Below are 13,714 nucleotides of genomic sequence, written 5' to 3'. Positions count from 1 at the left end.
TCCATGGTCCCTCGAGGTTTGCTTTTTACTTCATCTCTGGACTGCCAAGGCCCGAGATTGCAGCTGGCGACGTCCGTTTCATGTTGTAAGCTGCCTCGCGATCATCGGGATGTCTAGGGCCCCTCATTGGCCTCGCCAACCTGCTTGGTTCTACTAGAGACTGCAGCATCACCAGGTTGACCTGGTCAAGCTGTCCAAAGACGGCGGGTTCTATGGTCATATTGCCGCCACCACCATCATCGCTGTTCGTTTTGTTCACGGAACGGGCATTCTTGCCTGGATCCGTGGCTGACCAAGTGTTGAAGCTGGCTTGTGAGATGGACGCCTAATGACCATGGAAAATCAACCTTGAGTCACCGGTCGGGAGAAATTGGAGAGACGGGAAAGCTCATCGTAGGTGTAAATACAAGGATAGGGGTATCGGTAGAAGGACGCTGGGGGGGTCCCGTGTATCTCATCTGGCTGGCGTTGTGAGAACATGGGTGTGATGGTGGCGGTGATGTTGATTGAACCAAAGTGACGAGTGTATGTATCGCATTGACCCAGGAGGGGATGAGGGGAAGATAATCTAGATAATCGGCGGATGTCCTCGGCCTACGCAGAGGCGAAGAAGAAGTAGTAGTACGATAGACGGAAGAAGCGAAACCGCCGGGCCATCCTTTCATTCAGGCAGCTTTCTTTCTTAGGAAAAGGACAGGCCTATCGTGGATGGTGTGCAGAAGTGGTCCATGTACGAGAGTCCACCGTCTCCAGTAGTTCCGGTGGACAGGACGAGTAGGAAGCCGGAGAAGGTGGCAGGAGGGAATCTGATGCCTCGTCGCTGCTGAGGAGGAAAAAGCAAGCAGGTCTCGGAGGACGCGGGATTGGCGAGACGCTGCACTCCCCTTTAGCCTTGGGGTGGATTCGAATCGAATTGTTCTGTCTGTTCCCCCTCCCCTCCGCATTACTAGTCAGAAATGAAGAGAAGGAAAGGAAGGAAGAGGCTTTGCGAGTCTTGTCGGTTTTCCCATCCGCTTCCCTCTCTTCTTCCTTTTCCCTTCTTGTTCCTCTTTCCCGGATCCTATTCTCTCTTGCCACTCCCGAGGTTCCTTTAGTCTTGTACTATCATTATATTATCCATTTCCATTTGTTTTTATTTACGGGAATTGGTAAATTGTAAAGCAGAACCCAAAGTATTACCTACGGTGGCTTTTCTGCCCTACTGGAGACCTTACTTGCCTACTACCTACTGACTGACTGACCGAGTGGTTGTTGCTCTGACTACGACCACCATTTTTGATTATTTTATCAGACAATTCAATTCAGTCTACTTCCTTACTACTTGGCTATCACAACTTCTACTACTACTACTATTACCTGACCGAGGGGCAGGTTGAATCCTCTTGAACTGACCCTTACTGACCTTGGCCTGCCAATTCGAACCTGATCTACTCCCTCCTACTTGTTTACTACTACTACAACGACGACGACGACGACGACCACCACCACCACCACTACTTCGCTACTACTTCGCTACGACTATTGCTACTACTACCACCGCCACTACCAGATCATCCTGCCTATCAGAAAAAACCCGAGACTCCTCTTCAAACCATGAACTTTGACCAGTAAGCCTCTCTTTACACTCTCAGTCGGTCTCCATCTCCACTTGTCCTGACCAGAACGTCTTATCATCGCATCTCCAGTACTCCGTACTATGTCCAGCCTCTGTATCCTAAGATGCTAGAAAGGTCTTCCTGTGATTGTGCCTAAGCCTGTTTATACTTACTATCTTTTCCCCTCTCCTTGCCCCCCCCCCCCCCCTTTCCCCTCCCCTCACTCTTCACTGCCCTGCCCTCCTCATCGCCCATTCACCTGAGTTGCCTCACTCCAACTCCCCCTCCCTCCCTCCTCTCTTGTCCTTTGACTTTCCCTCGCTACAATTCCGACTTCATATATGCATGTAACAATCTTTCCGACTTTTTCCTTCTTTTCCCGTCATCTACCTCATTCCCTGCGGCGCTACTGCCACGCCGTATGATGCGCCGGTGTCATCGTCACTTTGGTGTAACCAAGCGCTCGCTTCCCTGAACCTGACCGGCCAATCTCCACGGAGCGTTCCTTGAGTAGCAGATTTGCTAATCTCATAAGCATGTGTATCTACAGATGAATCGACAGAACGTGATTGGGATAACTGCGTATCATCAGCCATGTCGTAAGTCCCTCCTCGTCCTCCCCAGCCTGAAGGTGAAGCTGGCCTCTGGGACTGCGCAGCGTCGGTGGCAGCTGTCCTTCCATATATACTTGATCTTGAGATACCTCACGCCCACCCCATCGGGTCATGTGCTTCACTTGGAGTGTTTCTCTTGTAATTTATCTACTATGTGTTTGTATCTGTTCCCGCTTTCGGCTAATTCACTGTCCTGTCCGTTCAAATTGACAAAGTGACTGGCTCGTTCTATTATTATTGCGATTATCGTTCTGGCCTTGCATTCACTTCTTCTTTATCTCCTCCTTCTTTTTTCTAAAAAATCATTTTTCTCGTGTCGTGGGCTCATCTCTGACACCGGCGCCTTTCGCCTGTCCCTCTACTACAGGTCCCCTCCAACATCTAAGCGAATCAAGACTTCCATCTCTTCCAACGCACCATCACACCTGATAGCTCAACAGCAAGTCAATCCCTTTTCAAGAGTGCCTTCGTTCGAGGGCATTCCTATGCCCCAAACTCAGATTCCTCCCCAGAATCCGCGCAAACGCCGTGCTTCCCCCCAGTCAGGCTCTGCGGCTACCATGGCGGCGCCAGGCGCGGCTCCGGCGACGGGAGAAACTGCGCACGAGCAAGGGCCTGGAGGATCGGAGCCTGCCCCTAAGAAGAAGGGGAGGACCAACACTCCGTGGACTGCCGAGGAAGAGCAGAGGCTGAAGACCATGCGCGACGCGGGTCGCACCTGGAGCGAGATTGCCAAGGTGCATAAAGCTCCCCTGCTTCAGTACCCTCCACTACGTCACGCATGCTGACCTGAATTTCCCGGGTGCTACAGACATTCCCTGCCCGGACCGAAGGCAGCGTCAAGAAACATTGGTACAAAGTAAGCAGATTTTAGTTTCTCTGTTCGGAAGATTGGATACAGATACTTATGCCACGATAGGACATGCATTATGCCGAATTTGCTGAAGACGAGGTAACGACCCTTCACGTACGACTTTGTTTGTCAAGCGATGCTAAACCAAGGACAGTCCGTAGCACTTCGGGAAGCGATTAGGGAATACGATGCAAATAAATGGAAGGCGATTGGACTGAAAGTCGGAAAGCCAGCCAAGGTAATACCTCCGAGCCTTGTAGATGCCTTGCTGGATTGTTGACATGATGATTCAGGCGTGCGAACAATATGCGAAAGAACATTTCAAGGACCTTTAGATTTCCTACGAACTCTTGACGACGTGATGACCAATGCATCGTCTTCCGCACATGTAACGAATCGACGATGGGCATGAGTTTTGGATTCACATTGCTTTAGGCTGAAGATGTCAGCGCAATGTTCAATGTTAGCCACAATTTGCAAAGTATCGGGCGAAGGGTTATCGGAGTTGGCTTGCGTCTTTCATTTTACTTTCTGCTGGTCCCGTCTGGTCGACTATTTCCCACTTCTTCTTTTCTTACAAGCGCCTCTTCTGGTTATTTCGTCTTGTTCCTTGTCCCCTCATATCCTGGGTGAATACCACTGTTCGTTTCGCGTAACTCCATGACGGGTCTTTGCAGCAGCTTTTCGCCGCGGAGGGAACGCGCCCTGGACATCAATCCTGTCGCGCACCCAACAACACGTTGAAGCTTGCTGTAAGGTTTTCAATCTTTCTATAGAAGGAAACATAAGTAGACGCTTACTCTCGGTGTCCCAGCATGTAGTGGTCACCAATATGAGTTGTTGCTGAAGTTGGACTTATTGTTCTGCAGGTAGACGAGGTAGTCAGCATTATATGCTAGTAGTTGCTAGTTGCTCAACATTAGCCGGCACAAGCCGATCAGGGCGAGTGGGAGTAGTTGTGGGATAGATAGTACTATATCCGAAGTCGGGGAAGATGAAAAGCGGAGGAGATCCGCCCGCCTGGAAAACCAAATCTCCCCGCGGCAGATTACGATTTTATCGCCTCAGAGTGGAATCTTCTACCCGCTCCACTTACACTCGCCGGAACTGCAATCGTTCCATCTTACTGTCAGATTACTGGCTAGCATTCTGCACGACTGCGATTGGTGTGGGATTTCTGCAGAGCATTGATCAAAACTGGTAATTTCCTTTCGATAAGAAGAAATAACGAGATTCATTACGATCTCTCAAAAACTGTCAGAAGAAGTTTGACTGACGTGCGATTGGCGTATGTGTTCCACCAGGTGTAATCGCCACGACGAATCCAGTGCAATCGCAACAAGTACAGCTCTCCCGCCTTCCTACAGAAACCTTATGCAAGGGACGGCTATCATGAAGACGAGTAGCGTGGTTTTGTCTGTCGATCAAGGTATCTAGGTAGCGTGCCTGCATGAAGACCGGTGTTCAACAACTGGATGTCACACACACTATCCGGGCGAATATCTGGAGGGTTGCTTAACTCGCCGGATACTGTGATGGCTCCCGTTTGTTGATCTGAGATTATACGGTTGAACTTGATCTGGATAATTCCAGCGAAAGGACTCATGCGCGCTTTTCTTCTCTTTACACCCCACCTCTTCTCCGGTTATGTAACTGACATTGTGCGTCAGGATGTCTTCGCCGCAAACTGTCCCCACCCTAGGGTCTCCCTATGAGAAAGAAATCTCAAGAATCCGTTCGACAGAAGATACTTCTCCTCCTACCGAAAATGTCGAGAAAAGAGCCCAGAGGCAGCCTGGGGGCCCGTTTGCCTCTTCGAGAATGGCTGCATATCTTAGACGATTCGAACAGCAACTCGTCGAATATAACCTGGAAGCTCGTGGTATAGAGCGGGTGCAAGAGCATGAACGGATGTCCAAGTTGACTTGGGTTTCTTACCTGCAGGCTTTCTTGCTTTGGGTCTCGATCAATCTGGCGGCCAACAACATCACACTGGGTATGCTGGGACCTGCTACGTATGGACTGAGCTTCCTTGACTCGGCTCTTTGCGGAGTACTCGGTGCTCTGGTCGGTGCCATCGTGTCCTCGTGGATGGCCACATGGGGCCCTATTTCTGGTATTCGGACCATGGTATGCTTTCACACACTGTCTCTTGAAAGAACGTTGGCTAAGCACTATAATTTCAGGCATTCGGACGCTATTCAATGGGTTGGTGGCCCAGCAAACTCATCGTCATCTTGAACCTGATTCAAATGCTGGGATATGGCTTGATCGACTGCGTGGTTGGCGGCCAGATCTTGTCCGCCGTTTCACCGCATGGAAACATGACGGTTGCTGTGGGTAAGTTGGTATTGCTTCAAGCTATTGTTTTATGGTTATTGACGGTATGAAGGCATTGTGATCATCGCCATCATCAGTTGGGTCATAGCCACTTTCGGCATTCAGATTTTCCATTACTACGAGCGGTATGTACGACCGATCAGGGTTGTAAATCTCTGCGACTGACGGGACCAGATTTGCCTTTCTCCCCCAGCTTATTGTTGTTTGCATACTGTTCGGTATGTCGGGGACGAAATATGACTTGTCCACACCATCGACTGGCGACGCTCGCACAGTAGCCGGCAACCGGTAAGTCCACTTCAAACCATTGAATAAACTCATGCTTACATGCCACGCTCGCAGTCTATCCTTCTTCTCGCTTTGTCTCAGTGCTGCAATTACATATGCACCGCTGGCAGCGGACTTTTTTGTCTATTATCCTCAGAATACCTCGAGGACATCTCTCTTTTTCCTCTCCTTGGGCGGCCTGATGACCTCTTTCACCATGGCTTTCCTCGTCGGCATCGGTCTCGCATCGGGCATCACCACCGACCCAGCATACAGCACAGCATACGCTGACGGTGCCGGAGCACTTATCGTCGAAGGGTTCAGCCCCCTGAACGGATTCGGCAAGTTTTGCGCCGTCGTCGTTGCCCTTGGCCTCATCGCCAACACCATCCCACCCACGTACTCAGCTGGCGTAGATTTCCAGATCCTCGGACGATATGCCGAAAAGGTGCCCAGAGCCATCTGGAACGCCATCGGAGTAATCATTTACACCGTGTGCGCTCTAGCGGGCCGAAGCAATCTCTCCGACATCTTCACCAACTTCCTCGCACTCATGGGTTACTGGGTCGCCATCTGGATAGCCATCATCCTAGAAGACCGCTTTATCTTCCGCGCCCGCAGCGGATACAACTGGCAGGCCTGGAACGACCCATCCAAGCTGCCCTTGGGCATTTCCGCTTTCATCGCCTTCTTGATCGGTTGGGCAGGTGCAATCCTATGCATGGCGCAGGTGTGGTATATCGGGCCTTTGGCGCGATTGGTGGGTGAATATGGCGCGGATGTAAGCAGACCTGATGACAAACACATTTTTGATTGCTTCACATACTAACTATTATATATAGATGGGCACCTACGTTGCTTTTTCGTGGACATGTGTGGTTTATCCGCCTCTTCGATATGCCGAACTTCGTTACTTCGGACGGTGAACTGGCAGTAATGCCATTGGGCTGCTGAAAAAGAGCACAACCATTCAATTCAACATTGCCAAATGCTCTATAAATAGGTCATTGACCTTGTAGGGTATACCCAAAACTGATCATGTACTATACTATATCATAGTACAATGCCGAGTGACAGACATTATCATCGTCACTCAATCAAAAAGAAATGTACATCAGATTGCACTAGTACTATAAAAATTTCCATTTCATCGTTACTATCCTCTTTAACCTAACAGTAGCTACCAAATCATCCAAGGGAACACTACCCAACACCTTCAATTCAATTACTAAAGTAAAATCCCCCAAAAGATCACACTAGTACATACTACTAAGTAAGTAAGCAGTAATAGCACCTCCGTTTCCCATCATACTACCTACTACTTAACACCGCCTACGGGCAGGCTCCAGCTTACTTTTCCCTCCTACCTATTTAGGCAAGTAAAAGAATCCCTCCAGGAGCTAGCGGTTTTTACATACCACGTGATACGGCTAATATTTCCCCTTCCCTTCCCTTCCTTCTTTCCGTTAGTTTCCGCTGTTCCGGACATCATGCCACCCGCGCGTAAACTAAGTAATTGCTTGATCAGCTCACTTGCACGTACCGCACTATAGTTAGTTAGGTAGGGACTCTAGGTAGTAGGCTCAGAGTTGTATGTGGTTTCTTTCAAGCCATGGGTAATTACATGCTAGTAATGTACTTGTTCCGTGAGATTGCTCATTAGGAGTAGCGGTGTTCCATGTTATGGTAGTGCTAGGAGTAGTGGGTTGATAGGATACTATAGTATCATATACGTCCAATTGAAGTGTTATATCGTTCGGGTTTGAGGTGATATAAGTCTCGTTGTTAGATCTACAGAGCATCAAAGAAGAGTATCTAGGAAGAAGGGATAGGAATTGTCAAAAGTATACAACAATATTGGTTTCAAACGATACACACACACACACACACACACACAACACACAACTAATAGTTCATCCCGATGAAATCTTGTACAGAAAGCCGGCGCCCCCCATATATCTCTCTCTTTTGTGACTTGTCTTGCCAGAACACCCCCTGCCTCGCGCATGTACACATACAGATTATATGTCGGATTGTCTCTTCTCTCTAATATCTCGCTTCACTCCATTGTTTCTCTTTGCTCCGGATCGAAGAAATAGCACCTAAGTAGGGAAGGGGGAAGAAAAAGAAAAAGGACAATCGCTCCATTCATTGTAGTAGTACATTGTATTTACCGGTACCAGTACTCAGGCTTGACGAAGTCGGCGAAGGTCTTGGGCTCCTCGTGAGGGGGGTGGCCGTGACCGTGGTCGTGGTCGTCTGGATAGGGAGCAATTAGTACATCGCACAGCGAATGATGGCCATGGTTTGGGCCGGGATTGATGGGAAGTCACTTACGAGCGTGGGGGTCCTCCAAGGGGCCGACGTAGTTGAGCTTGACAACGTTACCGCACTCGCCGCAGCGCTCGATGGGGCGGTCACGGGAGACCTGTATTGTGGCTTGATTAGGGATCATGCTATCACAGGAGATAAACAGCACGGAAGAAATCGGCTTACAGTCAACCAGTTAACCTGGTGAGAGTCGGCGGGGAAACCAGTGCAACCAGCGTACTGCTCGTCACCAGCACCGTTGACGATGATGGGGTCCTCGAGGGTTCCTATGTAGCGTTATATCAGCGCCCACCCTCGCAAATCACCTAGACAAGGCTTCAAAAGCCACCGCAAAGAGCGAAAATAGTGTATGACATACCCTTGCGGGAAGCATCGAGGGGACGCATGTCGAAGATGTCAATGCCCTGCATCTTTCCGACGAGTTCGAGACGCTCGAGACCAGTGGCGTGCTCGATATCGACGGGAACGGTACCGGACTTAGCACCCGGGGGGATGAGGTCGTCCTCGGTCTTGATCTCTGTTCAGGAAGAAAGCGCACAATCAGTATGATGTCAACCATGTGTCAAGGCATCGAGAAGATGCAAGTAGCCGGCTATCAAATGTCCTCAGTGCCCGAAACCCCGCATAAGATGCCCAATTGCAACCTCACTCGCAGTACAAGTCGCAATTGCTATCTTGCAAGTGTATCCGTAGGGACAATTGACGCTTCGTGTAGGAGTGGGTGTGGTGCCAACTCACCATCGAAGGGAAGGATCTTGCCCTCCTGCTTCACCTCATACTTCTTGGCGTTGACTATAGGAGCAGCAATGGCATGTTAGCTCGCATATCCAGAACCGACGTCTGCAATCCCGTGCAATTGGCCCATATAGAGACCATGGGAGCGCGGGAGAAAAGGGACGGCTGCCACTGCTGCGGTGCAGAAGAGGCGGTCTTTTGATCCGACGATGAGGGTCACGTACAGCGGGTGACGGAGGAAGAAAAGGGACGGGCAGCGAGAGCCCGGGTAGGGGTGCGCCTGGCGAGGGCGAAGGCTGTGCGTTGGAGGAACATTGTCCTGGTGGGTGGGTTGCAATGACGGCAGACAAGGCAAGGACGTTTGGAGATGAGGGAGTTTGGAGGTTGAGGTGAGTTTGAAGCCGCTTCGGCCCGTGGTCGCCTGCCCTTAGTCAGCGCCGGGGATTGATTGGTTGCGGAGCTTCTACGGCTGCCCGCAATGACCTGGTCCGCAGACCTGCTCGATTGGGCGTCCGGCTTAGGGCTTAGGGTCTACTGTCTGCGCAAATGGTTTTCTGCGGTCTGCCGTAGATGAAGAACACATGCCCCGGCCGAGCAATGGCCGCGTTCAGCCCGGGATCAGCCGGTGCTAAAGTGCGAGAGCGGACGCTAGTGTCGGTTCATTGCGAACGAACAAATGCCGGCGCCATAAGTTCCCCAGGCTAAAATGAATTATCATACATCACTAAATACCTTACATCAACCGTCCCTATAGTATATCAGAGTTATGCTGATCATCCTCCCGTGCCTACAACAGGCCTGCACCACCAGCCCTATCGGAAACCCGACATTTGAACCAATATGGAGAGTAGGGAGATCAGAGGGTCCAAGTAAGGTCGAATCTGGCGACAGTAGATATAAATGAGAAATTCCCCAAGCCTTTACTGGAGTTGCATAGCCTTCTCGCGACAAGCAGCTGGGGTGAAGCCATTTCCAACCTTTCCTGCAATGATACGCCACCGATCGTTCTCGTATTCGTGCATTGCCCGTTGCAGCCTTTGTACCTATTCCCTTCATTAGCATGTGAGAAAAACGTAGAAATGCACCAGGGAAATTCGAACCATTTCGTCACTCCAAGCCACATCCTTGGCCTTCAGCTTGGTGCAGTATCGGACTTGCAAGGTGCCGCTCGTTCGGCCCGGGAAGAAGTCTGCAATTTGCTTCCATGTCAAGTTTTTGTTTTCCTTCAGCTCCACCAGTAGAGCGTCTTCTTCGGGAGTAAACTTCAGTTTTGGACCTCGGGGCCTGGGAGCCGGATCCGGCATTCCAGGCTGGCCCACCACACTCGGCGGACCCGAGGGCAAAGGAGGCGATTCCATATTCACTCCATGACGCCCCGGGGCGCGCAGCGCTGCATGGGGCGGGAGTCGATGGTGATGGTGATGTTGCGGCAGGGCCACAGAGTCCGTGGGTCCGAATCCATGGTTTGACATGGGATGCTGCTGAGATGATGTGCCATGGACACCGAAGAGCATCTCGGGAGAATGCGAGGGTTCGTGAGGGGCATCGGCTGAGAGGACTGATAGCTGTGGCCGCAGGCCATGGTCGGGGTTCCCATCCTCTTCGGTCTCCGAATGAGGGCGTTTCTTCTCGCGCTGAATAGGCGGGATTTCGAAGCTGGCAGGTGGATACTGCACTGGAAGGTGTCGTGGGAGCATTTGGGGCGGGCCAAGGACAACGCTTTGCGAGATATCATGGACTGTTTGTTGCGGAGTGGCTGTTGACAACACGGTCGCGTTCGCATGATGTTGCTCAAATGCCGTCGTGCTATGAGAGGCCCCCTGAGAGAATGGAGGCTCGGGCTGCTTGTGATGCTGGAGATGCGGCTGCTGTGCGTGGTAAACAAGCGTGCCTGTGTGTTCCTCAGGTTTGCAGGTGGCATGTTGAGAATAATCAATAGCATACTCTCGATACGGATCCGCCAGCGTCGCGGACATACATCTGCGCCGCTAGAGCCTAACAGCCCTGGCAGGCTACTGACTGGCTCTAGAAAAAAAAAGGGGGGGGGAAAGAAAAGGAAGGAGGTCGAAGATGCTATCTCGACGGAAAAGGCCGTCACGAGATAGGCTGACTGACTGTCGGAGTTCGTCCGATGAAGCGAAGAGTGACAGATCGTGAAATCCTCTGGGTTGAAGCAAGGATCAAAGCTTTGGCCATGTACAGACCGAACTTCTGAAGCCTGGAAGATTGGGATATAGACCGTTGGCTTTCAGAGCGTGAGGCGCGAAACTATCTGGTCGTCAGAATTATAGGTCATGGATTGAATGACTCGACAGCAACGTCAAGACACGACGATCGCTCATCCCAAGGTGCAAGAAGGAAGAGAGTAGCGAAGTCAGGTCGCAGGACATCGAACACATTTGAAAAACAACGGCAGAGAGAACGGAGAGAAGAAACAGAGGAGGAGAGTGAAAGAGGAAGCTAGAGGCGACACAGGGTCTGGCCACCATGGGAAAGGGAAAGAGTCACTGGGCGAAAGGGATGGATAGATGGCTTACTAGTACTACTCACCGGGTCAGTGATGAGCGCGCCAGCTGGGAAGTCCCGAAAAAGACCGGTAATCTTCACCAGAGTCCAGACGCACCGACAAGAGGCCCGGCCCAACCAAATCTACTGAGAGAAGTCGGAGGTCTAATTCTCATGCCAGAAACTCCGCAGATAGGCTTGCAGCCCGTATCCCTCCGTCGTTTGAGATGCAGGATCTAACGGGGAAGAACAAGTGGAGGTTGATGCCGGGATGCTGCTTCCAGCTGCATGTAAAAGTCCCGTGCAGAGCAGTGATAGGGTAAGTGTTAGAGGATATATACGGCAGCGTAGACGGCCGATGAAAGGTTCTGGAAAGGGCAAATCATAATAAATAAGCTGTCAGAATCCATGGGGTAAAATTGACGAGACACGGAGACACTCCATATAACCCAAATCAGAAAGGTGCAGGTGGGCTGGCAGAAGAAATCGCCCATTTGACGGATCTGCGTTCCAGTCAAGCTTAGCTTGCAGAGGGACCCAGAGGGGACAACGGTCATGGATGCCAGCAGGACGAAGGATGAGGCTACCATTTGCCTTCCGCCGGCCCGTCTGGTGATTGCCAAGGCATGGCAGTGACTGCCGTAGAGGAGGAAATTAGGGCAATAGTCGGGGATACTGTGTACAAGTTTGAAACACGGCGAACCAGCCAAAGCTCAGGTAGACAAAGAGTCGCCCTCCATTCATAACTCAATCCATCACCCTCTCTCTCTCCTCTTTCTGCCCCTCTCCCTTCCTTCGGGGCTCTACCGTCTCCAGCCCCGAGCAAACGCAGAAGCGGGGGGGAGATCCAAGCCCAAACCCATACGTAGGCCAGGCATAATCTGAAGTTAACTTATTGGATACGAACGTGAATGAGACGAGCGAGTCGGTGGACTCGGGTCAAGGGAGTCAAACCTGTTGTGCTGGTCTGCTCCTAACTCGCTCAGGAATTCGCCCCCTGTCAGAACAAGGACCGTCGTACGTCGACGCAGCAACTCCACTCAGCGAATACGCCAATGGCGGGTAGAGAACGGTCGTCGGCGAGACATCCACCTGGAAAAGGTGATTGGAATGACTAGCGGGAGGGTGCTAGCTTGCTCGGAGGTGGGCCATCATGCTAAGCAGGGAGTTCCGGCCGAGCCTTTGTTTCTCGAGAGGGAAATGGAGTAATGACCCTGGTCTGGATAGTGTATATAAAAATCCCGTAGCCTGGAACGGGCGCGGGAAGCCAAACCAACACAACACCAGTGAGGGAATCAAGAAGGGAGCGCGCGCGCGCACATCACGACTCCTCAATCACGCATGAACGATGTGCGGTGGCTCCCATCGACTAAGAATACGACTCTATCGCGCAGGAGGAGAAAAAAAATGATCGCGGGTCAGGCTCGAGCCTAAACCGTACCCACGTCTAGGTTCCCCTTTTTTGCCTGGCCTCACTTTTTTTTCTTGTACTTAATTTTATTTTATTTTCTTTTTCGTTCTTTTTGGGTCTCCGGCCCCCTTGGGTTGTGAGGCCAGACGAAGCTGGACTGAAAAGCCATGTCTTTTGTCAAAGGGGAGCAAGTTTGACCCTTCTGATGAGAGCAGGAGCCTTCCTGTCAACCTTATTTGCTCTTGATTCTAGGTCACCCTCGTGGACACAAGCCCCCGAGAACGGTCGGAGGCCGGGAGCTTAGCGCGTGGGTAAAATATGTGAGAGGTGGGTTGTCATGAATGTGTCTAATGTTTTGGTTCATTTTTATTTTCCTTATTTCCTTTTTTATAATATGATAGGCCGTGGGCGGGTGAGAGTAGTAGCAGTAGCTCGAGCTGTTTGCTGTTAAGGTGTAAGAGAGAGGCCCCGAGAGCCACCACCGTGTCATAGCGGTTGAGATGGAGAGAAAGCTACTCCATAGAGTGAGTTACGATTTAAGCATCCGGCTGATTCCTAATTATTGTCCTGCTCGATCAATGAGCATCAACGGATGATAGATCATGGACACAGGCAGGAAGACAATAAAGGAAAAATTAAAAAGAACCAACAAATAAATAAAAAAGGGAAAAACGGGGTTGGGGAGCTTATACTTTGTACACAACACGTAAGACCCCTCTCAGACTTCAGATTGAATATCGACTTAACCTGTAGGGGTAGTAGTCTCAAGTAGGCGTGTACTCCGTACTCCGGACAGGATTGGCGTCAAGGTGGATCCCCCGTAAGCCCATCCATCGTATCTTGCAGTTGCAGGGCGAGTTCTTCCGATGGGTCTCTGCAATTTGACTTTCGTCCCGAGATTTCAGGCCATGAGGCACTGGTGAAACAGTCGAGTTGATCACATTGCATCAAACCACCGAAATAAAATGAGCCCGACACGAATGTCTTAGACGCCCCGACCAGCTGGCTGGATGAGTGCTTGGGCCAGACCGTTGGAAATGTACATCGGATCCAGCCGGAAGGG

At 50.9% G+C, this 13,714-nt stretch overlaps 4 protein-coding genes across 4 annotated transcripts; 2 read left to right on the top strand and 2 right to left on the bottom strand.

Annotated features, from left to right (window-relative positions):
• Positions 1-1,921: 1,921 nt before the first annotated feature.
• On the top strand, positions 1,922-3,715 carry BO79DRAFT_243328 (SANT/Myb-like DNA-binding domain-containing protein). The gene is made up of 6 exons (XM_025685273.1): positions 1,922-2,194; positions 2,577-2,946; positions 3,021-3,068; positions 3,129-3,161; positions 3,217-3,300; positions 3,356-3,715. The coding sequence occupies exons 1-6, from the start codon at positions 2,190-2,192 to the stop codon at positions 3,395-3,397; spliced, it is 582 nt and encodes a 193-aa protein (XP_025543191.1). The 5' UTR covers positions 1,922-2,189; the 3' UTR covers positions 3,398-3,715.
• Positions 3,716-4,733: 1,018 nt separating this feature from the next.
• BO79DRAFT_139085 (purine-cytosine permease family protein) lies at positions 4,734-6,595 on the top strand (the record flags this gene model as incomplete). Its single annotated transcript, XM_025678182.1, has 6 exons — positions 4,734-5,192; positions 5,249-5,402; positions 5,455-5,527; positions 5,577-5,690; positions 5,745-6,450; positions 6,512-6,595. 6 exons carry the CDS (start codon positions 4,734-4,736, stop codon positions 6,593-6,595), a joined length of 1,590 nt encoding a protein of 529 aa, XP_025543190.1.
• An 897-nt stretch (positions 6,596-7,492) lies between these two features.
• cox5b (cytochrome c oxidase subunit IV) lies at positions 7,493-9,108 on the bottom strand. The gene is made up of 6 exons (XM_025682174.1): positions 8,960-9,108; positions 8,739-8,792; positions 8,359-8,517; positions 8,166-8,266; positions 8,007-8,097; positions 7,493-7,928 (listed from the first exon to the last, which is right to left on the bottom strand). Exons 1-6 carry the CDS (start codon positions 9,048-9,050, stop codon positions 7,840-7,842), a joined length of 585 nt encoding a protein of 194 aa, XP_025543189.1. The 5' UTR covers positions 9,051-9,108; the 3' UTR covers positions 7,493-7,839.
• A 374-nt stretch (positions 9,109-9,482) lies between these two features.
• On the bottom strand, positions 9,483-10,949 carry BO79DRAFT_64180 (SANT/Myb-like DNA-binding domain-containing protein). The gene is made up of 2 exons (XM_025689537.1): positions 9,836-10,949; positions 9,483-9,778 (listed from the first exon to the last, which is right to left on the bottom strand). The coding sequence occupies exons 1-2, from the start codon at positions 10,709-10,711 to the stop codon at positions 9,656-9,658; spliced, it is 999 nt and encodes a 332-aa protein (XP_025543188.1). The 5' UTR covers positions 10,712-10,949; the 3' UTR covers positions 9,483-9,655.
• Positions 10,950-13,714: the final 2,765 nt, after the last annotated feature.

This window comes from Aspergillus costaricaensis (assembly GCF_003184835.1).
Source record: "Aspergillus costaricaensis CBS 115574 unplaced genomic scaffold BO79scaffold_5, whole genome shotgun sequence".
Lineage (NCBI taxonomy): Eukaryota > Fungi > Ascomycota > Eurotiomycetes > Eurotiales > Aspergillaceae > Aspergillus > Aspergillus costaricensis.
The sequence above is the reverse complement of the archived record's forward strand: the minus strand, read 5'-3'. Positions and strand labels throughout refer to the sequence as shown.

Coding starts and splice junctions, on each gene's coding strand:
- BO79DRAFT_64180 (XM_025689537.1), bottom strand. CDS start 10,711: ATGTCCGCGACGCTGGCGGATCCGTATCGAGAGTATGCTATTGATTAT. Junction 9,779..9,835: donor TGGCTTGGAGTGACGAAATG/GTTCGAATTTCC, acceptor TGAAGGGAATAG/GTACAAAGGCTGCAACGGGC.
- BO79DRAFT_243328 (XM_025685273.1), top strand. Junction 2,947..3,020: donor CCTGGAGCGAGATTGCCAAG/GTGCATAAAGCT, acceptor CGGGTGCTACAG/ACATTCCCTGCCCGGACCGA. Junction 3,069..3,128: donor TCAAGAAACATTGGTACAAA/GTAAGCAGATTT, acceptor ATGCCACGATAG/GACATGCATTATGCCGAATT.
- cox5b (XM_025682174.1), bottom strand. CDS start 9,050: ATGTTCCTCCAACGCACAGCCTTCGCCCTCGCCAGGCGCACCCCTACC. Junction 8,098..8,165: donor ACCAGGTTAACTGGTTGACT/GTAAGCCGATTT, acceptor GCCACAATACAG/GTCTCCCGTGACCGCCCCAT. Junction 7,929..8,006: donor CTTGGAGGACCCCCACGCTC/GTAAGTGACTTC, acceptor CTCCCTATCCAG/ACGACCACGACCACGGTCAC.